Raw genomic sequence first — 27,595 nt, forward strand, 5'->3', positions numbered from 1 at the left:
ACAACTCTACACAGTATCACACGGGGCTCAGTCACTGTAATGTAACAATACTGACAACTCTACACAGTATCACACGGGGCTCAGTCACTGTAATGTAACAATACTGACAACTCTACACAGTATCACACGGGGCTCAGTCACTGTAATGTAACAATAATGACAAATCTACAAAGTATCACACGGGGCTCAGTCACTGTAATGTAACAATAATGACAACTCTACACAGTATCACACGGGGCTCAGTCACTGTAATGTAACAATAATGACAACTCTACACAGTATCACACGGGGCTCAGTCACTGTAATGTAACAATAATGACAAATCTACACAGTATCACACGGGGCTCAGTCACTGTAATGTAACAATACTGACAACTCTACACAGTATCACACGGGGCTCAGTCACTGTAATGTAACAATAATGACAACTCTACACAGTATCACACGGGGCTCAGTCACTGTAATGTAACAATAATGACAACTCTACACAGTATCACACGGGGCTCAGTCACTGTAATGTAACAATACTGACAACTCTACACAGTATCACACGGGGCTCAGTCACTGTAATGTAACAATACTGACAACTCTACACAGTATCACACGGGGCTCAGTCACTGTAATGTAACAATAATGACAATTCTACACAGTATCACACGGGGCTCAGTCACTGTAATGTAACAATACTGACAACTCTACACAGTATCACACGGGGCTCAGTCACTGTAATGTAGCAATACTGACAACTCTACACAGTATCACACGGGGCTCAGTCACTGTAATGTAACAATAATGACAACTCTACACAGTATCACACGGGGCTCAGTCACTGTAATGTAGCAATAATGACAAATCTACACAGTATCACACTCAGTCACTGTAATGTAACAATAATGACAACTCTACACAGTATCACACGGGGCTCAGTCACTGTAATGTAACAATAATGACAACTCTACACAGTATCACACGGGGCTCAGTCACTGTAATGTAACAATAATGACAACTCCACACAGTATCACACGGGGCTCAGTCACTGTAATGTAACAATAATGACAAATCTACACAGTATCACACGGGGCTCAGTCACTGTAATGTAACAATAATGACAAATCTACACAGTATCACACGGGGCTCATTCACTGTAATGTAACAATAATGACAACTCTACACAGTATCAGACGGGGCTCAGTCACTGTAATGTAACAATACTGACAACTCTACACAGTATCACACGGGGCTCAGTCACTGTAATGTAACAATAATGACAACTCTACACAGTATCACACGGGGCTCAGTCACTGTAATGTAACAATACTGACAACTCTACACAGTATCAGACGGGGCTCAGTCACTGTAATGTAACAATAATGACAACTCTACACAGTATCACACGGGGCTCAGTCACTGTAATGTAACAATACTGACAACTCTACACAGTATCACACGGGGCTCAGTCACTGTAATGTAACAATAATGACAAATCTACACAGTATCACACTCAGTCACTGTAATGTAACAATACTGACAACTCTACACAGTATCACACGGGGCTCAGTCACTGTAATGTAACAATAATGACAATTCTACACAGTATCACACGGGGCTCAGTCACTGTAATGTAACAATAATGACAAATCTACACAGTATCACACGGGGCTCAGTCACTGTAATGTAACAATAATGACAACTCTACACAGTATCACACTCAGTCACTGTAATGTAACAATAATGACAACTCTACACAGTATCACACGGGGCTCAGTCACTGTAATGTAACAATAATGACAACTCCACACAGTATCACACGGGGCTCAGTCACTGTAATGTAACAATAATGACAAATCTACACAGTATCACACGGGGCTCAGTCACTGTAATGTAACAATAATGACAACTCCACACAGTATCACACTCAGTCACTGTAATGTAACAATAATGATAAATCTACCCAGTATCACACTCAGTCACTGTAATGTAACAATAATGAACAGGTCGTTGAATATTGAATGAACTGCGATATGTAAACACCAAAGGTTGAGAATGCAAGAATATTGCCATCCAGAAATAGAAAACCAACAGGGAAACCGAAATCATGACGCCTGCCATACTGCTTGATGGAAAAGCGTCCATGATGGTTTCGTTGTAGGAAAGTAATATGATATATTTGACCGTTGAGCGATCGTAAGATTGTATCTATGCATGCAATTTGAAAATGACGAAAGTCAAGGCCCTATGATAATCCATCTGCCATCCAAACTTCATTCACATTGACAATAAATATAATCTGACTATCGTTTGATAGTTATGTCTACTGTCTATTTCATCAGGTGATGAAAAGGATCGGGTCGGAGTTGCTTTATACATCGTTAAAGATTTTCTATTACTTCGCCAAGATAGTCGAGGACTCCGGTTCGATTCCTGTCGGGACATTCTATCAATATCAGATTAAGAAATTAATTCCTTTCTTTGTTTGCACATTTACTGTAATGATCATTTGTTTAAATACGTAGGGTTCAGGTTCTTTGTTACCTTAAATCAATTGACTCATCGGTTACAGGAAATAACAACATAAAATATTTATTAACAAAATTTTCATGTCCTTTTATAGAGTCATTATCGCAATAAACTAAAGACTGGGAGTCTTGACAAGGACGGTTGAATTTGTTCCCTGTTTATTCTGACAACGACATCGTCTTATACCTCTTGGTAACTCCTGCGGGAAGTTACTCGCCAAATTCATTTTCACTGCAGGTTCAAATAATGCCATTTGATTTTCCATATCGATTTTGTTCGCAAAGGCGATTCAAAACTGCCGTAGGGATAAAATATTGAATTAAATCAAAATATTGTTCTCACCATTCTTGAATCCATTAACCGCTGTTTCTAGAATAAGTGTAACATGACTGCTACACTGTACTGTGATGAAATATATTGCAAAGTATTGCTTATCAAATGTATCATTCTGAAAAAGCTTTACATCTATATATCACATGACTATATGCAGAAAAGAACAGCGTTCATTGCCTAGCAACACGTATTAACACCAGCGAATTGCCCGGATATAGATATTTTTGGAAAGTTATATACGTCCATATAAGGAAACGTGACAACGAGGCGGAAGTGGTCATATACGTATGATTACCGTGACTGTCAGCCGAACCATCAAGTCGTACTTACTCCGGATCAGGTAAGAATGTTTCCTTCAGTATAATGTTATAGAATATAGTTATTGTTGTGTACCTGACATGGCGTATTTGTAACGTTTGACTAATTTTACAGTAGATATAAATGTAGTTCTGACACGTTACAGGTAAGATGCAACCCTAGCTTACATATATTGCCTACCAGCAGGTGAAAAGGGAAACGCCCATGTACAGTATCGAACATAGAGATAACAGCAGAATACACACACTATCTCAATCGATACTTACACTAGTGTTTCTAGTGTTAAAAGTGCACTGCCAGCAATATATCCGTCTACCAGACTGTAACAGCAGGATGTACGCATTACGCTAAAACTCGTAAAATAAAGTTTGTCTGTGTGTCTAGTAGTAGAAGAGTATATAGACACAGACTTTAAAGTCATTTCATCATCATTACGTATCTTCAGGTCAAGATATGTATATATGTATGCATACTTAGTCAGTGACCCGTGCGGTATGTGAGCAATGTCGGACCGAACCCCAGGAATATTACACACTGAATCATTCATGTGTTAGCCTTACTGTCTGTGGCTACAACTTTGAAAACTAACGGTATGTTGACGTCTGATGGAGAGTAAGGAAGGGGGTATCGTGGATATCCTTTTAATCCAGTGGTTTTATCTTTATTGACCAGTTCATGACCCGTCCTCAACCACAAATATTTCTGAAATCTCTCCAACGTTATCCTTTATAACATTACAAATTCACATTGATACACGCTGTACACGAGTGACATTCCCTCCCACACACGACACACGCATGTAAATGTGACGATAAGACTACACCCTCAAACATACAAGCAAGTGACGCCTGTTATCACATTACCGACCCTCAGGTATGTATTGCATCTATAATATAGTCAGTGAATACCAAACTTACAGCTGTACAGTAATATATCAGAGACTTACGTATCTGGTGATGTGACGTGTTCCTGCTATACATTAGGTAAATATTAACGTCATATAAGAAAGATGATACACGCTCGATATAAGTTACCTCAATACCTACCAGTATAATGTAATTACATGAGTCATTTTTCAAAAAACTGTGACGTATTTAAGTTTACGTAAGCATATATAACTAGTTTAATATCAATATTTCAATATTGTCTGAGCTCGTGACAGGGAAGTTTGATATGAGAGAGGGAGTAATTATCAGTGATCGGTGACAGTTGTTCGCCTGTCAGACCCGATCTATTAAGTTTTCTGTGCTATACCCTTGTATGTCGGTGATGTTGTTTGCATGTCAGCCAGGTAAGTTGGTAAGGCGCACTGCGGTAAAACGGTGTCGTTACCTTAACAATAGCATTGTATTGTTTATTCACTTTAAGCCTTACGGCTCATAAGTATACAGAGTACATATATAACATTCTTGTACAGCATATACGCATTTAATGTAAATACAGTTAATTAATATTGATGTACAAGATATACAAATTAATGGAAGATGGAATGCTGAGAATACGATATATTAATATAATGGATCTAACAAACTGAAGTCGGACGACAGAAGACAAAGACAAAGTTGCATTATCTGAGCGTTACATAAGCTTGGGCATAAAGCTTATTATAACAGTTACAAAGTGGTGTAGTCAGGAGATAGACGACAACAGTAAATATAACGAATATAAACCTAGAGATAGAAACAGTAGTAATTTAATGGTAGAATCTAGACCTAGCTAAAAAAAACTTAATTGCAAAAACTTCCCTAAATTACACAGCTCTTTTCTATTTTTTACAGAAGCAATTGAATTAGTTTATAAGACGATGGACGGTTCCAGTAACACTTCTTTATAAATTTTTTTGCGATTATCTACATACTGTGGACAGACCAAAACAAAATGGAATTCGTCCTCTACCTGATTTTGATCACAATGACGGCAAAGCCGATTTGCCCTCGGAATATTACGATACCGTCCCTCTTCTACGGGTAAATGGTGCGATGAGAGCCGTAATTTAGAGATGGGTTTAAAAAACACATCAGGGATAGACTTTGTCAAATAAAATTGCAATGTAAAACTGTCGATCAGAAACTTATATAGGTAACATTTTGATGACTGGTCAACAAATTCATTCCTTGCCTGAATAAAATTATCAGTCAAGCGTTGCTTAAGACTCTGCAAAAATAACTTTTCATTATCAACATTATGTGTTAATCATACATTTCCAAAACCGGAAGAGAATAACACATTTTTAACTTGACAACGCCAATTATATTTTCTATGATTACATTAATTCATTTCTTCATAAATTGATTTAAGAACACAATTATCGCATTTAATAAGTTTTAGCCAGTATTTGATTATACGACATTTTCTGATAATATGTAAAGGCAAGCGACCTAACTCTGAGTAAACTATAAAAGATGGAGTACTCTTTTTTACATTCAAAATTCTTTTTAAAAAATCAATATGTACTTTTTCTACTACATCCGCAGAATTAAAACCCCATGTTTCACAACCATAATTAAGAACAGAGGAAACATATACATCAAAAACATTTAGTTTAGATTCTACATTAAGGGACAAATTGTTGCAAATTCTTAGTACATTAAACATACATTTACGACCTTGTTCAGCAATTGTAATTTGAGTTTTAGTAAACTTACCATTAAAGTTGAGCAATACTCCAAGATATTTAAATTTATCAACAATTTATATTTCATTGCCACTAAAATAAAACTTTTCACCAATACGTAACCTCCCACCATTTCGAAATATAACAATTTTTGTTTTCTCCGAATTAACTGTCAATTGCCATTTGTTACTGTACTGTTCTAAAGAATCAAGTAAATTTTGTAAACCAGTAGCAGACTCTGAAAACAAAACAGTGTCATCTGCGTACATTAATAGAAATAAAGAAACGTCTCTTGAGAATAAAGCCTCACACGAGGAATTAATAAGTCCATTTTCGAAATCATTCACATACATTGAGTACAAAAAGGGAGATAACCCCTCACTTTGCATTAAGCCTTGTGAGCATGAAAAAAAATCGGACAGTTCAGACTTATACCTTACACAGGACTTAAGACCACTATATAATGATTGAATATATTATAGCTTACCTCTAATACCACTATTAAAAAGTTTCAAAAATAATTTGTTTCTGTTTACGCTATCAAAGGCCTTACGATAATCGACAAAACAGCAATATAGCTTCCGGTTATTAGACAACATTTTCTGAATTTTACCATGTAAAGCAAAAATAACATCATTAGTACCAAAACCAGGTTTAAACCCGAACTGGGCGTCGGAGACGACGTTATACTCATTAGACCATTCTAGTAGCCTATTATTTAAAACACAAGTAAACAATTTAGATAGACAACTTACCAAAGTAATTCCTCGGTAATTGTTTGTGTCATTGGGGTCACCTTTTTTGAACAGAGGGAAAATGATACCCCTAGACCAGACAGAGGGAAAAATCCCCATATCAAAAATAACATTAAAAAGCTTTGAAAGAACAGGAGCAAATATATCCTGATGCTTGACGAAAAATTCATTAAGAATATTATCAATTCCAGGCGATTTACCTAAACTGGCACTTTTTAAAACTTTCAATGCTTCATTAACTGTAATAGGAACATCTAATTTGTCATACACTGGTGCGTTATCATAGTCTGAAAAAGTCAATGGAACTTCATTGCTATTATCACCACTACTTACTAATTTAAAATGATCAAAAAAGTCTACTAGATTCAAACTGCTACTTGGAGAGCCAGACTTTTTCTTAAAAAATTGATACAAAAGTTTAGGGTTTCTTCTTCGTAACATACTTATACGATCACCTTCTGATCTGAAATACCTACGTTTAACTAACCTTACATAACGTTTATATTTACGTTTGGCTTCAACAAGAGACAGTCTGTTTGTGGGACTCCTATCGGAGTTGAAAGAAAATAAGCTACGTCGATACAAGTGGTATAGGCGTCTACATTTATCATCAAACCATGGTTTATCGTTACGAGGTTTGGTTTGCTTGTTTGATGGCGTAGAAGAAAATGACTTACAACAAGGACTAAAAACTTCATTCAAAACAGACGAAAAAAGATCAATACCACGATCTACTGAGACTGTTGATGACTGCATATCATTAACAATGTCTTGTCTAAATGACTTTTCATTTGATCTTCTTCATCAGTGTCCCACTTACATATTTGATGATAAATCATTTTTGACATTATTATCAACACCGGCTTGTTTTTCAGACGGACGAAATGTAACATTAAATACAAAATCAATTGGCACATGGTCAGACCATTCATTAAAATCACATACATTAAATTTGGTGACAATACCAAATGACTCCTTTTGTATGAGTACATAATCAATTACACTTGATCCTAAGTGATTGTAAAAAGTAAGTTTACCGGTCCTATCGCCAGGTGATCTGTCGTTACATACACGAAGACCAGTACTTTTACAGAGTTGAAGTAGTTTACTACCAAAAGTGTTAACAGTTCCATCAGAAGATGTACGTTTTGACATAACAGTGTCATTATTGTATACGAATAAATTAGAGAGTGTATGGGCAATAGGTTTTGGTACATTATCAGACTCTATGTAATCAGCAACATTGCCAATTCTACTATTGAGATCACCGGCAACAATGACGTTACCAAGTAGTGAGTAAAAACCTACGTCATTTGCAATGACGTCAAATACATCGTTTTCGTACAGAGTATAATATACATTATTATCGTGTGGTATGTAGGAAAATTAAATATAAATATCAGCAGCAGTATATTGTCTTATTTTAACCCAAAGAAGTGTGTATGCTGTATACTTAACAACTGACAAGTCAAATTGCTTATTGTATAATAAAACAAGGCCCCCGCCTTTACCCTTTTCACGAGGATATGACGATATATCATAATTATCAGGGAGGAGATTACAATCTAAAACACTATCATGACTGACCCAGCATTCTGACAAAAAAAATATATCGGAACCGGAAATTACGTCAATAAAACCTGGTTCAGTCAATTTATGCTCTAATCCACGGTTTACATTCCACGAGGTGATTTTAAGAGAGCGTCTTTCCCCCTGACACCCCTAGAAACGGGATGATTCGGTCCTATTAGCAGCACCAGGAGGAGTAAATGTGAATCGACGTCTCTGCTTATTCCTTGGATGAGAGACAGGCGAGAAGTCCCCCCCTTACAACGTCACTGAATGAGTCATTGTCGCGTTCGGTGCGCGCATCGCTGCGTTGATCGTCGGGAACGTACAATTTGCCTTCAATATACAGTTTGTTGCGAACCAACTTAGTTTTCAACTTGTCAGCCATCGCTTTCTTTTTAATGGGGTATAGCAAACGTCTCTTTTCCTCAATCTCTGCCGGAAATTGTAAACACATACCTGTCCCTGTTGCACCACAGAACAGCTGTCTCAAGATAAACTAGCAACGAGGAAATAATGAAATGATCATGACTAAGAAAATGGCATATAACGCTACCTGTTGATACGGTTGTGTGTTCAACACACCTCCAATTTTATGATATATGGAGAGACAGGAAGATATCCTATTATAGTTGATATAAAATTGAGAATGATAAATTTATGGTATAATTTAATCACAAATGAAAATAAGTTATCTAGTCATATGTACAGACTAATGTATTCTTTTTATGAAGCTGGACAAATTCAGTTCAAATGGATCAATTATGTTAAAGATATTTTAGACAGTGTCGGACTTAGTTTTGTCTGGATACATCAGAAATCATGCATACCCAATGTTAACTATTTAAAGAATAAAGTTAAACAGACATTACACGATCAGTTTATTCAAAATTGGTTTCAGCAGTTGGAAACTTCAACATGAGGACAAACATACAGTATATTTAAAAATCATTTCGGAATTGAAGATTATTTAAAACGTCTAAATGAGAAAGAGTGGAAAGTAATATGTAAATTCAGAACTTCCAATATAAAACTTCCTGTTGAAACAGGAAGATGGACAGGAGTCCAGCGAGAGAACAGAATTTGTCCATTATGTGACACTGGTATAGGTGATAAATTCCATTTTTTGTTTCTTTGTAATAATGATAATGTACTACAGTTAAGACGTAAGTTCATCCCGTCCTACTTCTATACGAATCCAAACTATTATAAAATGAATGGGATGTTTACAATATTTAACAAAAAGTTGTTAATTAATGTAAGCCTATTTGTACGAAAATTATCAAACCTGCTATGATTTCGTTCTGTAAAAATTAAGTAATATTAAGCATACTTCGTATATTAGCCAATATTGATTGTAATAGTTTTTTGTATCGATTTGGAACAATTGTCCATTAACCCAATGAACTGTATACAATATATTATGTCGATCATCGCTCCTTATATTTTGTAAAATTGAATTGTAACAACCTCTTGTTACACGTACATGTGTCTGAGTGAATAAAGAAACCTTGAAACTTTGATACTTATGTATCTGGTGATGTGACATTTTAATAAACTCCCACGTTCAGGTAACAATAATTCTATAAACATCTGAAGACACTTAGTGTAAATTTTAGCATTTCAGCAATACTAACCGTGTTTACAACTATTGACCTGTTAGATAGTACAAGGTGATTACTTATTCTAATGTCTCCGCTAGGATTCGAACCCGGGCCGTACTAGTTTTCAGCTCAATCGAGTAAAGGAAAAGTTCTCTTAGCCGACGATATATTGCGGTAGCTATTTTACCACCTCTAGATCTCTTCGTATCAATCCCTGTGTTATGTGATATAAAACTCAGAACAATTTTATTTTGTCATAAATTGATAACATGTAATGAAAAACTGTCCAGTACATGGTATAACTTGATGTTCAGACTATACGAAAAAAGTGTTAAATTTAAATGGATTTCTTTTATACAGAATATACATAATGAATCAGGCATAAGTTATGTATGGACCTTACAAAGAGAGTATCTACCTTGTTTACCAGAGCTGAAAGTTATTCTGAAACAGAATTTACATAATCAATTCATTCAAAAGTGGTATAGTGATATAAATAATGCTTCAAGGGGAAATGTGTATTTCTTATACAAAATGAATTTCGGTTGTAAAACCTATTTGTTGAAAATGAGTCCTAAAAATAGGAAATTACTTCGTAAATTGAGTTTCCAACATGCCCTTGCCAGTAGAAACTGTGTAGGTGGACAGGTATCAGAAGAGAGTACAGGTTACGTCCCCTTTGTAACAATGGCGTAGGTGATGAATATCATTATTTATTTTTGTGTGAAAATCCAGCAATACAAACTAATAGGAGAAAGTTCAGACCTAATTATTATACTATTCACCCTAATATGACAAAATTCAAAGGGTTACTGACTATATGTAATGTAAACAGGCTCAGAAGATTGTGTTGTTTTTTGCTGTTAGTACAAACCATTACTACATCTCTAGACCTGTTAGTACAAACCATTACTACATCTCTAGACCTGTTAGTACAAACCTTTACTACATCTCTAGACCTGTTAGTACAAATTCATATTATATTTCTTGACCTCACCTGTTTCTGTTGTATGTTTTTTCTCTCTTTGTTACTTAATTTATGAGAAGGACAGGTGCGCTGGACTGATTTTCAAAACAAATTGCCTATGTATGATTCTGGGTCTTTAGATCATTCGTATATAATTGATATCATATTTGAGTTTACGTCATCGATGTGGGTACCGATGTTCTGTTATTGATAATTTATTTTTGTTTCAGAATCTCAAGATACCATCAACATGTCAGGTATGTTTATCTTCATTACATCCATGTATTGACCATAAACTATTGATGAACCCATCAGAAACTGAAGGTATTTTAGGTTATTGTAATGTAAATAGATATGCTCTCATTTATAATCCCAGTAACAAGTTAAAATTGACAGTTATAATGAAAATCGAATTTTTATGTCATAAAAAAAATCCTGATCTGCTTTTCTTTATTATAGGATTAGTTAAAGCCAAGACTTACGACTGGAAGGACTCAAATGTGGAATTGTTTGGTTCCGACACCGACAGACAAGTCAAAAGTGAGTCCATCGTTACCCTGCAAGCCAGTATTATAGTCTTGTGTCAGCTCTCACAATTACCTCCAGAAACATAACAACGACAAGTTCTTTATAAGGCAGACAGAAAAGGACTGAATTGAGGCAGTATACTATTCTTTCTGGTTTAGACATAAGAACTGGCGGTAGTAAAGCGAATTTATTTAACTATTCCGAAAATCCGCTTGTGCTTCAAACTTTATAACACAGGGATGTATTTGTAAAAGATTATATGGCCTAATTTCTATTTTCTCTATTGATTTTTATTAATTATTGAATTTTATTTTCATGTTTTTTCTTTCATTCTGAAAATGAGGAAAATAGAGCGCCTCGAAATAACTTTTAAGTAAATAACTTATAGAGTACTGTAAACTCAGATTAGAAATCATCTAAATTGATAACAGTAGAGATTCATCTATTTCGGGATAACGTAATTGATGAAATACTTAGTAATTACTAATTAACCAACATTTACCCTTATACAGAGGAGTCAGCAGAAACCGAACCAGCGTGGGAAGGCGCAGGACAGGCTGTCGGTCTGAAAGTGTGGAGAATCAATGTTAGTAATGTATTACAACTAAAACGTGTAATCCTGCAACACAAATAAAACAATACGATAAAGTTATTACAATATTTTCTTTTGATGAGACCTGCCTGTAGTTTGTTGATTACATATATCGGTTTCTTCGATTGTGAAGTGATTTTGTTTGTTTAAAACGGAGATATTATTAGATAAGATGGTTCCCATTTCAGAATGTCTCAACCACCCGTGAAAGGGATGTAAGTCATGTGATGTATCTGTGATTAAGTATATATTGCAATCGACAGATCCCATGATTCATTCTAGTTTCTACATTGTACATCAATAATTTTATCCTGCAAATGGGGCGCCCATTGCAGGAACACATCTACCGCATATCTTTTTGTTGTATTTGGCAGTGATATCAGCTGTGGTATAGCACATGCTATAATGCGCAGGAAACACTTTCCGAATCACATACATATTTGACTCAGATAGAGAGGTTGATATTTAAATATTATTACGCGTGCAGGAATTGTTCAGCATCTGACCAAAAATAGCGTAAAGTCAGGTTCTACCCAGTTTTAACACAAACTGTTGAATCGTAGATAATATCTCAATTTTCGTTGTTTTGCATGATTAACAGAATACAATGTCAGTGTCTTTGTCTTGAACGGTAATCTACATTTGGTCTCTGCAAAGGAAAACGTTTTACACTATGACAATATCCATGTTTTCTCTAGCTGTCAATGGTAGTCCCGGCCCTATAATGAACTCGGGTCTACATGCAATAGTTCGTGATATTTTTCAGTATTTTTGTATTTGCCTGGAATTTCCTTTCCAATTTTGTTTTTTTTAAATACTGTTCATTACCCGTCCCAATATCGGACATTAGCAACTGCTTCTACATGAGAAAATGGTACTATGATATGAATCAGGTGTTTGTAATTCTTGTTAAATGATGATATAAAACACAAGAGTAGCATTCAATCTTATAAAGCTATTTAAAAGAAATATGTAATATGGATACATCTTAGCGATCAAATCTTTACTCATTATCATGTGGAATTCGTAAAGCATGTGCAAATATTAGCTTGAGTGAGCTAGCGGGAAGCTGATCTTGGAGTGAAATGTCTCGCGACAGAACAAACATGGTTTGATGGCAATATTTATACCCATTTCAAATACGGGCACACTACATTTGTATGTCTGCAAAATACGTCATCATATTCCATAAACACATTGCATGTCGATGTCTTTTACTGTATAAACAGCACTGATAACTGTATCTTATAACGACCAAAGCCTTGTGTTTAATTCAACACAGTAACCATATAAACAGTATGATATAATATGGTAGATGAGTTCTGTTTAGAACCTAGATACTACATATTGACAAGTGTAACATGTGTCCGCTGACTGTTTTTTCACCGGAATTTATAAACCTATTGTTGGATAATTAGACATTAGTTTTTCTATCATACATGATGATTGTAGACACTCTATGTTGTATCTTAATCTTGTGATTACCTCATTTCAGCAACATTAAGATAAAATCAATGTTCTTGCATAATTACCAATTGCGTATTGTTTGTTTTATTTTGGAAATGAACGGTTCCGTTCGGAGTTTGCAATGATTGCACTGAACTATGTTTGTGTATTGCTTATAAAGGCATCCATATATCTCAGACATCGAATTAACGTTTTGTAACTAGGTTTTTTTCGATCTCGTAGTTTGTTTTCCATACCTGATATGACTTGTGTCGTAGTTTGTTTTCCATACCTGATATGACTTGTGTCATGGTAATTGTAATTTTTTTTTGTTTTGCGTTTCCAATAAATGTTTTTGGCTTGCAGAAATTCGAAGTAGAAGCGGTAGAGGAAGAAGATTATGGCGAATTTTACACAGGAGATTCTTACATCGTCCTGAACGTGAGTATTGATTGGTACTAATTGTTACTAATGAAGATGTTACAGGCCTCACTTAATCCCGATTTGCCACTTTCAGCACGCGTATATGGCTATTTGGGACAAATTTCAGCTATGATACATGACATTCTATTGCAACAGACTTCTCCAAAATAATTATACAAACAATGCACCATATACAAGACATAAGACACGTTTCATAAATGAATGACTACAAACACCTTTTGTATCAAACAATTTCTGAAACCAGATGTAGCCTTGTAACCTACTTCCAAACTATTTCTGTAACATAAAAGTCCTTAAACCAGATTTAGCTTTGTAACTGATTTCTAACCCATTTCTGTATTAAAGAATTTCTGAAACCAGATTTAGCCTCGTAAGTTACTTCCAAGTAGTCTATACCATAGAATTCATAAAAACCAGATTTAGCCTTGTAACTGATTTCCAGCCCGCTTCTATAGTAAGGAATTTCTTTAAACGGGTTAGCTTTGTAAATGACTTACAAAATTCCATTTGTTATGTTTACAGACTTACACCAAAGACGATTCTGACGAGTTGCTGTACGATGTCCACTTTTGGATTGGGGAGAGCAGTACACAGGTAACACTAATTAACGTAAACTCACGCTTATTCTTTTTATCCTACCAGACGTTAGAAAGTGAAAATAACTCAAAAGAATAAGTCCAACATGGTTGATAATAACAATGTCAATGGATCTAGCTTATAATAAAGATTCAATCTCTCTTAGAATGATAGTCATGCAGAGGTAAATTGATGATGGAACACATCATCATACTTTATAACATTTAATAATGATAATTCAGTTGAATTTGTAATAATATGGATGTCCAGTGGAACTAATTATAAAACGCCTACACAGCCGAGACATATAAGAAGGGTACATCTTGATGTAGAACGTGTTTGGTGCTCGTTGGTTCCGTTGCTTTCTTCCCCCTTGATGTATACCTTGTTCTCATTTGAGAATGTGATATTACTTACTTGGATTTACCATGATTTACATGGCGGATGTCGTCGATGAAGCAGATGATGCTTACTACATTCTTATTCTCCTTGTACTTTTTCAAGAGTTTCCGTTTAAAAATTTCTTTTGTTAATATTTCACTATAGCGGTTTTTGAATTCGGGTTATGATTATGTTGACATGTTGGTATTTTTGTTTTGTTTTTTCTTGGGTATGACCCTAAACAGTGTTATATGTTATGTCTTGTGATAAATGACTCGTAATCTATCTGTTGGCTTTAGGATGAGTACGGCACGGCAGCATACAAAACGGTGGAGCTGGATACATTCCTTGACGATAGAGCCGTCCAGCATCGTGAAGTTCAAGGTGTCGAGTCTAATCGGTTCTTGTCGTACTTTCCTGAATTTGTGTAAGTATTAACCATTATTACATGAAGGCTTATAAAACCATCTTCTTTATTGTATCTGCATCAATATTTATCAACATTGGGGGATCTGTATGTTGCGTGGTGCGCTAATGTAAATGCATTTCAATGCAGGCACAGGAAAACATTTCATTTGATAATAATCATAAATTTCATAGAACACTTAAAAACCAAATTACCTTATACGTAGCGTTAGTTGGCAAAGGTTAGTATTTTACCGTAAGCAGAAGATGGCGCCACTAGGGAGTAATTGACAACGCGAACCACAACAAAGAATGATCCTAGAGCAAGTAATTGTTATGTTTTCTTCACATTTGACAAATATATTAATATATATATATAACATTTCATTTCGACATCTTATATATCTAACCATTTAACTATGGTTTAATATTTTTTCACATAATCTTTACCAGGAATGTGCTCAGCTTTTACCAAAACATTGAACGTTAGTAACATCATTATCTAGTTCCTGAGATTCATGAAGGATTTGTAGAATCTTGTTAATAACTGAATCGACTCACTGATTATCTATAGGAAAACATCTTGTTGTTCAATATTTCCAATCACAGAAAATCGTACCAAAATATTAATTTAGCTATACACTGAATGCCCCAATTCTCTGGCCAATACCCATATGCTCAGTGCCCTGGACATTAGGCACTAAAACATCTCCACGGATCACCAGCACTATCCGTGAACAGAGATAAACGTCCAGAAAGGGTCAAGCAACTGCGGAACACCATTGTACTATTCTGAAGCTATACCTTGTTAAAAGACAATTCATCAGCGACCTTTCAATCGTGTCCCTGAGCCAGGACCCTCAGATTGGCTCCGAGTGTTCGAGTCGATACTGCTTATACCCATCCAACGCCAAATAGGCGCTTGACATCCAGACGAACAGCATACGTATATCTGAGATGTTGCTGTGCTTTTCCTATCCATTTCTCTAGCATAATACTAAGGGATTGTACAAAAGTGAATAGCACCTTTTCATAATTTAGAGTGAGCTACAGTAGAACCAAACGACGAATTAAACTGTTTCGTCTTTCAAGGACTCGTCATTGATCCTTAAGGAAGCCTAAGAGGCGACTTAGAAAAGTCAAACTCTAGACAGGGAGGTGCAGCAGCCCCATGATTAAATTATTAATTTTCGTACATCAGCTACTTTTGCATGTGTATTTTCTGAACAGTGCTACTGTTCGAGTGAAACGTGGCAAGGAGGTTACGGCAAGCCTCCGGGCGGGACTTAAAGTCCGCAAGGAGTGTCTACAACCTGCTATCTTAAAGATTGTATAAAAGACACACAATTGAATAGCACCTTTTCATACTCATAAAAATCCTCATGTACGCTAAACGACAGTCGGCCACGGCCACGGAAGAGAACAGATATTGCATTACCTATCGCAATCCGTTTGAAGGAGGAAAAACGCCTTACCACCAACATATTCATATGTTCTTCCAGCCAAGACAATTCAAGGCGACAACATCATCGGCTAATAAAGAATGATGAAGGTCAATTATGTACTTCTGTTGTACGGCTGCTCAGCCTCGTCTTTCAATACAGGCGGCTAACGACTCTGTTTCCGAATGAATCTTGTGCCTCCATTGGAGGTTTTGTGATTGGTGTGGGTGTCATAACCAGGGTAGATAGCTGATGACGATACATGATTATATAGTGACTTTTTGTACGATCCCAATCTATCTGTGAGGAATCACTCAGAATATGGTTATGGCTAGTACCTAGTGTGTGAATGACCGAAGTAAACACCAAGTCGCTTGAATTAGACTGACTAAAGTTAAAATGTGATCGACTTAAATGTTCCATTTGGTATCATCTCATACATGGTAAACCTTAATAGCAAGCATTGATGGATGTAGAAGAAATAAAGCACATTTGATTTTCTCGTCCTTTCTTTCTTCATGCACTGAAACATTACACATCTGCTTGTAACAGGAAATCATGAACGACACTGTTGATAAGTTATTTACGATCAACCTGTAAGGTTTGGTGTTAATTGTGATTCTGTTTTCAGGCGTTTGTCCGGCGGATATGCTTCAGGCTTTAGACACGTGGAAAGTCAAGAGTACCAGCCTCGCCTGCTTCGCCTCCAATTCGAAGACGACAAAGTCATGTCCTACGAGGTAAGCAAAGCATGATATGACCGGATGATCTTTATTGGACCACAAACTTAATTATACTGTTTGCTGGTTTTCTAATATTTGTGTTCACAGCTGTTCTGATCTATAATATCTGTGTTTACAGCTGGTCTGTTCTAAAATACTTGTGTTCACAGCCGGTCTGATCTATATTTGTGTTCACAGCTGGTCTGTTCTATAATATTTGTATTCACAGCCGGTCTGTTCTATAATACTTGTGTTCACAGCCGGTCTGTTCTATAATATTTGTATTCACAGCTGGTCTGTTCTATAATACCAGTGTTCACAGCCGGTCTGTTCTATAATACCAGTGTTCACAGCCGGTCTGTTCTATAATATCTGTGTTCACAGCTGGTCTGATCTATAATATTTGTGTTCACAGCTGGTCTGTTCTATAATATTTGTATTCACAGCCGGTCTGTTCTATAATATTTGTGTTCACAGCCGGTCTGTTCTATAATACCAGTGTTCACAGCCGGTCTGTTCTATAATATTTGTGTTCACAGCCGGTCTGTTCTATAATATTTGTGTTCACAGCTGGTCTGTTCTCTAATACTTGTGTTCACAGCCGGTCTTTTCTATAATTTATATGTTCACAGCCGGTCTGTTCTATAATATTTGTGTTCACAGCTGGTCTGTTCAGTAATTGTTATGTTGACAGCAGGTCTGTTCAGTAATTGTTATGTTCACAGATGGTCTGTTCTTAAATGTTATGCTCATTTCTTGAATATAACATGACACAAACAACATAGCACTAAAGCAACGTCACCGGGAAATGACGTCACAAGGAAATTACGTCACATGATTGTCGTGGCAGTGAGGACACCCCAGTTCACTTGTTTATAATGTGATGACGTTTTGAGTTTTCTGTTATTTTGTAAGGGTATCAGTTAAGTAATCAAATTTGTCTTACACTGCTGACCAAGTCATACTGAGAATACATATTCAACTCGACAAATACTTTAATATAACACTTGGTTAAACAATAAGAAAATACCAACATGTCAAAAGAATCATAATCCAAACTAAGAAAAATAGAAAAAATATTATCAAAAGAGAGATTAACACCGATACTCCTAAAAACAGTACAAGGAGAATAAGATTAGGTGTACCGGAAGTGTAAACATCTTTTGCTTCATCGACGTCATCAGCCATGTAAATCATGCTGTCAATGGATATCTCATAATTAGATAAATTTCCTAACTACCATACATCAAATAACTTTAGAATACCGCCAAGTAAAACGCGGCAAGCAGTTTACAGCAAACCTCAAGTAATTAATGTCCATCAGCAGTGTCTACCACATACAAACCTCGGGGACTTAATGTCCACCAGCAGTGTCTACCACATACAAACCTCGGGGACTAAATGTCCACCAGCAGTGTCTACCACATACAAACCTCGGGGACTAAATGTCCACCAGCAGTGTCTACCACATACAAACATACAAACCACATACAAACCTCGGGGACTAAATGTCCACCAGCAGTGTCTACCACATACAAACCTCAGGTGTCTACCACATACAAACCGACTAAATGTCCACCAGCAGTGTCTACCACATACAAACCTCGGGAACGAAATGTCCACCAGCAGTGTCTACCACATACAAACCTCGGGAACGAAATGTCCACCAGCAGTGTCTACCACATACAAACCTCGGGAACGAAATGTCCACCAGCAGTGTCTACCACATACAAACCTCGGGGACTAAATGTCCACCAGCAGTGTCTACCACATACAAACCTCGGGGACTAAATGTCCATCAGCAGTGTCTACCACATACAAACCTCGGGAACGAAATGTCCACCAGCAGTGTCTACCACATACAAACCTCGGGGACTTAATGTCCACCAGCAGTGTCTACCACATACAAACCTCGGGGACTAAATGTCCACCAGCAGTGTCTACCACATACAAACCTCGGGGACTAAATGTCCATCAGCAGTGTCTACCACATACAAACCTCGGGAACGAAATGTCCACCAGCAGTGTCTACCACATACAAACCTCGGGGACTTAATGTCCACCAGCAGTGTCTACCACATACAAACCTCGGGGACTAAATGTCCACAAGCAGTGTCCACCACATACAAAACTCGGGGACGAAATGTCCACCAGCAGTGTCTACCACATACAAACCTCGGGGACGAAATGTCCACCAGCAGTGTCTACCACATACAAACCTCGGGGACGAAATGTCCACCAGCAGTGTCTACCACATACAAACCTCGGGGACGAAATGTCCACCAGCAGTGTCTACCACATACAAACCTCGGGGACGAAATGTCCACCAGCAGTGTCTACCACCTGCTATCTAGTAGGAACAAATTACCTGCAGTGTCTACCACCTGCTATCTAGTAGAAACAAATTACCTGCAGTGTCTACCACCTGCTATCTAGTAGAAACAAATTACCCGTAGTGTCTACCACCTGCTATCTAGTAGAAACAAATTACCCGCAGTGTCTACCACCTGCTATCTAGTAGAAACAAATTACCCGCAGTGTCTACCACCTGCTATCTAGTAGAAACAAATTACCCGCAGTGTCTACCACCTGCTATCTAGTAGAAACAAATTACCCGCAGTGTCTACCACCTGCTATCTAGTAGAAACAAATTACCCGTAGTGTCTACCACCTGCTATCTAGTAGAAACAAATTACCCGCAGTGTCTACCACCTGCTATCTAGTAGAAACAAATTACCTGCAGTGTCTACCACCTGCTATCTAATAGAAACAAATTACCCGTAGTGTCTACCACCTGCTATCTAGTAGAAACAAATTACCTGCAGTGTCTACCACTTGCTATCTAGTAGGAACAAATTACCCTCAGTAATATATTGTAACAGCTGTGTACATTGGAAGTACATACATAAGTGTTTACAAGCTAAAAGAGCCGTCAATGGCATGTTTTGGAAATAATCGTTTAATTTGATTGCAGGTATCATTCGTACAGAACTCAATAACTTCTGACGGCGTGTTCATATTCGACAGCAGCAGCAAAGTCGTAGAACTGATCGGTTCTGACGTAGATCCTACAAAAGTGTACCAAGTAAGTTATTGTTATCATATATGGAAAAAAGACAAATCGTGTATAACATGGACCATAGACTATAACATGGACCATAGACTACAGCATGGACCATAGACTATAACATGGACCATAGACTATAACATAGACCATAGACTATAACATGGACCATAGACTACAGCATGGACCATAGACTATAACATGGACCATAGACTACAACATAGACCATAGACTATAACATGGACCATAGACTACAACATGGACCATAGACTATAACATGGACCATAGACTATAACATGGACCATAGACTACAACATGGACCATAGACTACAACATGGACCATAGACTATAACATGGACCATAGACTACAACATGGACCATAGACTATAACATGGGCCATAGACTATAACTTGGACGATAGACTATAACATGGACCATAGACTATAACATGGACCATAGACTACATATGGACCATAGACTACAACATTGACCATAGACTATAACATGGACCATAGACTATAACATGGACCATAGACTATAACTTGGACCATAGACTATAACAAAGACCATAGACTATAACATGGACCATAGACTATAACATGGGCAATTATGTAAACCATGGGCATGTAGCCCTAAAAACAGACGTATAACATGGACAATTGTGTAAAACATGGGCATGTAGCCCTGACAACAGACGTATAACATGAACAATCGTGTATAACATGGGCATGAAGCCCTGACAACAGACGTATAACATGGACAATTGTGTAAAACATGGGCATGTCGCCCTGACAACAGACCTATAACATAACATGGACAATCGTGTATAACATGGGCATGTATCCGTGACAACAGACGTACAACATGACATGGGCAATCGTGTATAACATGGGCATGTATCCCTGACATCAGACGTATTATATGGACAATCGTGTATAACATGGGCATGTATCCCTGACAACAGACGTACAACATGACATGGACAATCGTGTATAACATGGGCATGTATCCCTGACAACAGACGTATTATATGGACAATCGTGTATAACATGGGCATGTAGCCCTGACAACAGACGTACAACATGACATGGACAATCGTGTATAACATGGGCATGTATCCCTGACAACAGACGTATTATATGGACAATCGTGTATAACAGAGGCATGTATCCCTGACAACAGACGTATTATATGGACAATTGTGTATAACATGGGCATGTAGTCCTGACATCAGACGTATAACATGGACAATTGTGTAAAACATGGGCATGTCGCCCTGACAACAGACGTATTATATGGACAATCGTGTATAACATGGGCATGTATCCCTGACAACAGACGTACAACATGACATGGACAATCGTGTTTAACATGGGCATGTTTCCCTAACAACAGACATATTAAAAGGACAATTGTGTATAACATGGGCATGTATCCCTGACAACAGACGTATAACATGGACAATTGTGTAAAACATGGACATGTAGTCCTGACAACAGACGTATTATATGGACAATCGTGTATAACATGGGCATGTAGCCCTGACAACAGACGTATAACATGGACAATCGTGTATAACAGGGACAGGTAGCCCTGACAACAGATGTATTATATGGACAATCGTGTATAACATGGGCATGTAGCCCTGACAACAGACATATTATATGGACAATTGTGTAAAACATGGGCATGTAGTCCTGACAACAGACGTATTATATGGACAATCGTGTATAACATGGGCATGTAGCCCTGACAACAGACGTATAACATGGACGATCGTGTATAACAGGTGCATGTAGCCCTGACAACAGATGTATTATATGGACAATCATGTATAACAGGGGCATGTAGCCCTGACAACAGCCGTACGACATGGACAATACGGCGTGTGTGACGTGGACACATATAAAATCACTTTAAGCATGAGGGAACGGCAGAGCGTTTAGCGTAGGCCATTTTGTGTCCAATTTTCGACTATGTGTTATATTTTCAACATGAAGTATCGTGATGTTTGATTCAGACAGGGTGCAGTTTTCCAAGAAATTATGAAACATGCTTTGGGTTATCACTGGATTTTTTTTTATATTTCATGGTTTATTTGTGAGATATCATCAAAGGTTTAGCAAAGTTTACAAGTATAACTGGTATAGAATACAGAAACAAATCAAAATTCCTCACTCTATAACTGTTGGAATAATGTTGGAACATATATCTTCATATTGATATTTCAGTCTAATGTGGTGTTCAACAAGATTTCAAGTCAGCGAGATGGCGCAGAAAAAATTGTAGCTCGCGAAGGAGATTCTGACTATGTGAGTGTGTATTTGTTGGTGAATGATACCCTCTGTTTAAATGTATAATGCTTTCCAAGTTTTCTGACATGGCTAATTAAATCAAATCGGATATCCAAAAAGGAGGAATGCTGTTATTCAAATTCGAAATTTGTGAATGCACTGTCAGTATACACTGTCATTCAACAAGCTTTCTGTTTAGACATACAAGGGAGTAGTACCCTTTAAAAAGAAATTAAGAGTTAAATAGTCTAGCGCCAAATGATGAATTTATTTGCATCATACAGCTGTTTCGTCCTTGTAGGACTCAACAGCGATGCTACATCATACAGCTGTTTCGTCCGTTTAGGACTCGACAGCGATGCTACATCATACAGCTGTTTCATCCTTGTAGGACTCGACAGCGATACTACATCATACAGCTGTTTCGTCCTTGTAGGACATGACAGCGATGCTACATCATATAGTTGTTTCGTCCTTCTAGGACTCGACAGCGATGCTACATCATACTGTTGTTTCGTCCTTCTAGGACTCGACAGCGATGCTACATCATACAGCTGTTTCGTTCTTTTAAAACTCGACAATGACCTAGCCTGATTCTCATGTTCATTTACCCTTGTATGATCTGAAATATGCTTGGCTTACAGGGGAGATGTAAGGATGGTCTACCGGACGAGGATCCAGAAGACGCAGCTGACGTAGACCTTGATCCCGTGGATGAACCTAAACTCTTTAAGTCAGTATATCTTTTTTTTTCTGAAAATCCCCATTACCTTTGATACAAGGGACACCAAAATATTAAGTACAGGGGAAACAAAAACATTTATTACAAGGGAATAAAGAATAATGCTGGTGATTATTTTATCTTCTAAATATTTGTACTGAAAACAATATATATATACACTCAAATTCAATACGACCACGTGTTCCGGAAGTGTAAGCGTCTTCTTCTTCATCGACAACTCCACCATGGTTAATCAAGTAAGTAATGTCAGATTCTCAAATGAGAACAAGGAATTCCACAACGAAATTAACAGGCAAACTAACGAGAATCGCACACGTCCAGATTCTACAAAGAAATAGAATATTTCTGAGTGAGATCACTATGTCCAAAAAAAGGAAAATTCACAACAGGGATATTGAAATCATTATAATACAGCGTGTGGAAAGCTGTCCATGTTGCTTTTGTTGTGGGAAAAGATCGAGATAAGCGGATGATATAGAGGAGTATATCGGGTCTTTGATTTTCAGTTTTGAAGGGTATATACGATGGGCGTGGTCAAATACATTTATTGTTATTTAAAGACAAGATGTCGTCAGTATATCTGTAAGTAAAGTTAAACGACTTTGCGAAGTGTTTGTGACCTGTTTTGATAAACTCTTCGATAAATTAAGCTTCGTATGAAAACAAAAACAAGTCAGCCAACAGAAGGGCGTAGTTCCCCAGATCTGATAGATATTCCAAAAGACTGTTGGGAAGTTTTGATGTCATCGAATAGGTCGAACCTTCCGTCTTTGATTTGACCAATTTTTCCCGATACACGTTTCAGTATAATTCAGAGGCGTATGTTGGTACCGCCGTTCATCTTTCTTGAAAAGAAAGCTGTCGTTACAATAGAACAAACGCTGTCTTTCAGTTTAGAATGGGATATATTAATATAAACATATAAACATCCAATGGTCTTATGTTTTTAGAAGAGGGCGTTGAAGATTTAAAATTTTCTTTATTAAGTTAAGATAAGAGAGAATAGCACACTTATTAAAAAGGTGGTTTGCAGTATCTCAAGAGTTCTGAGCACAAACCATACTTGGATACAATAACGACCGATAATTATAATCTGAAACCCTCGGAACAACATACAGTACTGTATGTGGTGCATTGTGTTAATTTATAAATATTCGAACATTGTAACACAACTGACCAAAGATGACAATATGTGAGTGGTGCCCTGTATCCTGGTCTCGAACTCACGATTTAAGGCACCAGACCGCCATGTGAAGAAATTCTTTAACTCCCTAACCATTACACTTCCACGACATCTACACATATATGAATAAAGGCTGAATTCCAATTTAATGTCAGATCTAGTTAAACAGTAAGACAATTTTATTGACAGGATCACAGATGACAATGTAAAAGAACAGATCACGGAAGGGGATATATCTGTGAGTGAATTCGACTCGAATGTAAGTACCATGTATACCGAGTTCTGAAGATGTGAACAGTAGCATATACGTGTCATGACATAGAGGTATTCTATAACCTCTCAAGACTTGTATAATAAATGGATAGAACGAACTCCAATCTTTTGTTAAGTAACATTGAGTTGCCTCCACTTGACCATATCATGTCAAGATTTCTACACGGTAAGTTGTTATTGAAGGATGTTATATATCCCTCCCCCGGATAAATCTTCAAACACAACAGATAGATGATGATGCATCTATGATATTAATTATTATAAGAGTTCTTGTAAATACAATTACAATTAATATATACAATAATAATAATACAATTAAGATACAATTAAACACTGAAGTTCGCTAACGGTTCAGACCTAGCCTGATTCCCTCTAACGGTTCAGACCTAGCCTGATTCCCTAACGATTCAGACCTAGCCTGATTCCCTCTAACGATTCAGACTTTGTCTGATTCCCTCTAACGGTTCAGACCTAGCCAGATTCCCTCTAACGGTTCAGACCCTGTCTGATTCCCTCTAACGGTTCAGACCTAGCCTGATTCCCTCTAACGATTCAGACCTAGCCTGATTCCCTCTAACGGTTCAGACCTAGCCTGATTCCCTCTAACGTTTTCAGACCTAGCCTGATTCCCTCTAACGGTTCAGACCTAGCCTGATTCCCTCTAACGGTTCAGACCTAGCCTGATTCCCTCTAACGGTTCAGACCTAGCCTGATTCCCTAACGATTCAGACCTAGCCTGATTCCCTCTAACGGTTCAGACCTAGCCTGATTCCCTCTAACGGTTCAGACCTAGCCTGATTCCCTAACGATTCAGACCTAGCCTGATTCCCTCTCACGGTTCAGACCTAGCCCGATTCCCTCTAACGGTTCAGACCTAGCCCGATTCCCTCTAACGGTTCAGACCTAGCCTGATTCCCTCTAACGGTTCAGACCTAGCCTGATTCCCTCTAACGATTCAGACCTAGCCTGATTCCCTCTAACGGTTCAGACCTAGCCTGATTCCCTAACGATTCAGACCTAGCCTGATTCCCTCTAACGGTTCAGACCTAGCCTGATTCCCTCTAACGATTCAGACCTAGCCTGATTCCCTCTCACGGTTCAGACCTAGCCTGATTCCCTCTCACGGTTCAGACCTAGCCCGATTCCCTCTAACGGTTCAGACCTAGCCTGATTCCCTCTAACGGTTCAGACCTAGCCTGATTCCCTAACGATTCAGACCTAGCCTGATTCCCTCTAACGATTAAGACCTAGCCTGATTCCCTCTAACGGTTCAGACCTAGCCTGATTCCCTCTAACGATTCAGACCTAGCCTGATTCCCTCTAACGGTTCAGACCTAACCTGATTCTCTAACGTTTTCAGGCCTAGCCTGATTTCCTTACGATTCAGACCTAATGCTTTAATGACTTAGTAACAACATAATGACGTAATCGATATTAACAGTAGGTAATAACGTTTCGTCATTCCCTGTTTACTGGATGGCAGATACTGGTATCACAAAATGACTTTGCAAACAGGATTTAAAAAGTCTATCAAGAGATACTTTATCGTTATTACCCGTATTATTTAGTCACGCTGTACCTTTTAGGCACGCCACCAGTGCAACGTCATAATCAATAGACATGGGAATACCAATGGTTCACCTTACATTAATCAATTTATAATCGCATAATGCGTAATGTTTGATTACAAAACTCTTGTCATTTACAACGACAATAAATGCCACAATGACAATTCAAACGTATTGAATTACTTCAACAAGGTTATGTGTATGAACATTGCAATAGAATAATTTATGAATGATTGTCAAGGTCTTTTTTTAGGATGTCTATCTGGTACATGTGAAGAAAACCTGCTTTGTCTGGATTGGCTCCGGTGCTTCAAGTAAAGAAAAGAAAAACGGCTTGAACTATGCTTCAGTGAGTCATATTTGAAAACCAGTGATGACATAATGTTTTAATCTGAGGTTAATCAAATTATCGCGATGATGTTATCATACTCAAGAGACAAAGCACTATTGGTTATAAATACATTGATTACAAAACAGAAATATATTTGATATTTATAGGATAAAAACGTATCATGGTTCTATAGATACAGCACTCAATACGAACATATCATTGGTATTGATAAAAAAACGATGGATGATTGTGTTGATAATAAAACGCACTATCATCGTTTATGATAAATAACATGTGATATATAATTATTACAGGAATATTTGAAGGAAGCCGGCAAGCCGTGCCACCGAATCACAGTTCTGAAAGAAAGTGTCATCAACAACGCTACCATCCAGGATGAGTTGGCCTAAATCATCAAAGGAGTTGTACCTAGAAGATCTGCTTTCTTATCAATGCGTCAACATAACCCGATTTCCCTCCAGGACCAGTGACCTAATGTGACTTGAGCAGTGTATTAGGAACGTTTATGTTTTTCATTTACATACTATAATTATCTGAAGCTTATAACACCATGAAACACCACCTACCAAGGAAGGAACCGACCTTGCCACTCCAGTTTATTTTAGATACGACATTCTTTTATATGATATGATACTACACACAGGTTGGTAAACACCAAGACTCTGTAATACATCACATAGGATCTAACACTAGGTGAATATTGTCAGTCTTATCATCGAAATGGAAATCACGTGTAGTTGTCTATAATTACAATGTTTGTAACACATGTACGTTATATTATTGTATATATCAGTATGCACAGCTTCACTTGACGTTAGCCTCATAATCTAAAAAACAAGCCAAATATATCCAAATCAGACTTGTCAATGTATCGCTTTATTCATATGATTACAATAGCGAGCGCTT

At 37.3% G+C, this 27,595-nt stretch overlaps 1 protein-coding gene across 4 annotated transcripts; it reads left to right on the forward strand.

Moving 5' to 3' along the window:
- The first annotated feature begins 3,130 nt into the window (after window positions 1-3,130).
- Window positions 3,131-27,595, forward strand: LOC132558837 (severin-like). Of its 4 annotated transcripts, none has more exons than XM_060223450.1 (14): window positions 3,131-3,190; window positions 10,908-10,934; window positions 11,137-11,217; window positions 11,718-11,791; window positions 13,610-13,684; window positions 14,210-14,281; window positions 14,944-15,071; window positions 17,123-17,231; window positions 20,188-20,298; window positions 22,509-22,589; window positions 23,216-23,304; window positions 24,686-24,755; window positions 26,591-26,686; window positions 26,983-27,595. In XM_060223450.1, exons 2-14 carry the CDS (start codon window positions 10,928-10,930, stop codon window positions 27,076-27,078), a joined length of 1,089 nt encoding a protein of 362 aa, XP_060079433.1. In that variant the 5' UTR covers window positions 3,131-3,190; window positions 10,908-10,927; the 3' UTR covers window positions 27,079-27,595. The 4 variants fall into 4 exon arrangements, with proteins under 4 accessions (XP_060079433.1, XP_060079432.1, XP_060079431.1 ...); XM_060223449.1 differs by lacking the exon at window positions 3,131-3,190 and adding an exon at window positions 3,972-4,041; XM_060223448.1 differs by lacking the exon at window positions 3,131-3,190 and adding an exon at window positions 4,082-4,151.

This window comes from Ylistrum balloti, unplaced genomic scaffold (assembly GCF_031769215.1).
Source record: "Ylistrum balloti isolate Yb309-2 unplaced genomic scaffold, AGI_CSIRO_Ybal_v1 Utg370828, whole genome shotgun sequence".
In the NCBI taxonomy this organism is placed as follows: domain Eukaryota; kingdom Metazoa; phylum Mollusca; class Bivalvia; order Pectinida; family Pectinidae; genus Ylistrum; species Ylistrum balloti.

Bases quoted from the DNA above. Each gene is read 5' to 3' on its own strand.
- LOC132558837 (XM_060223447.1), top strand. From the start codon at position 4,429: ATGTCGGTGATGTTGTTTGCATGTCAGCCAG. The intron at 4,460-10,907 runs GTAAGTTGGTAA...TTTTTGTTTCAG, and splicing joins GTTGTTTGCATGTCAGCCAG to AATCTCAAGATACCATCAAC. The intron at 22,590-23,215 runs GTGAGTGTGTAT...CTTGGCTTACAG, and splicing joins GCGAAGGAGATTCTGACTAT to GGGAGATGTAAGGATGGTCT.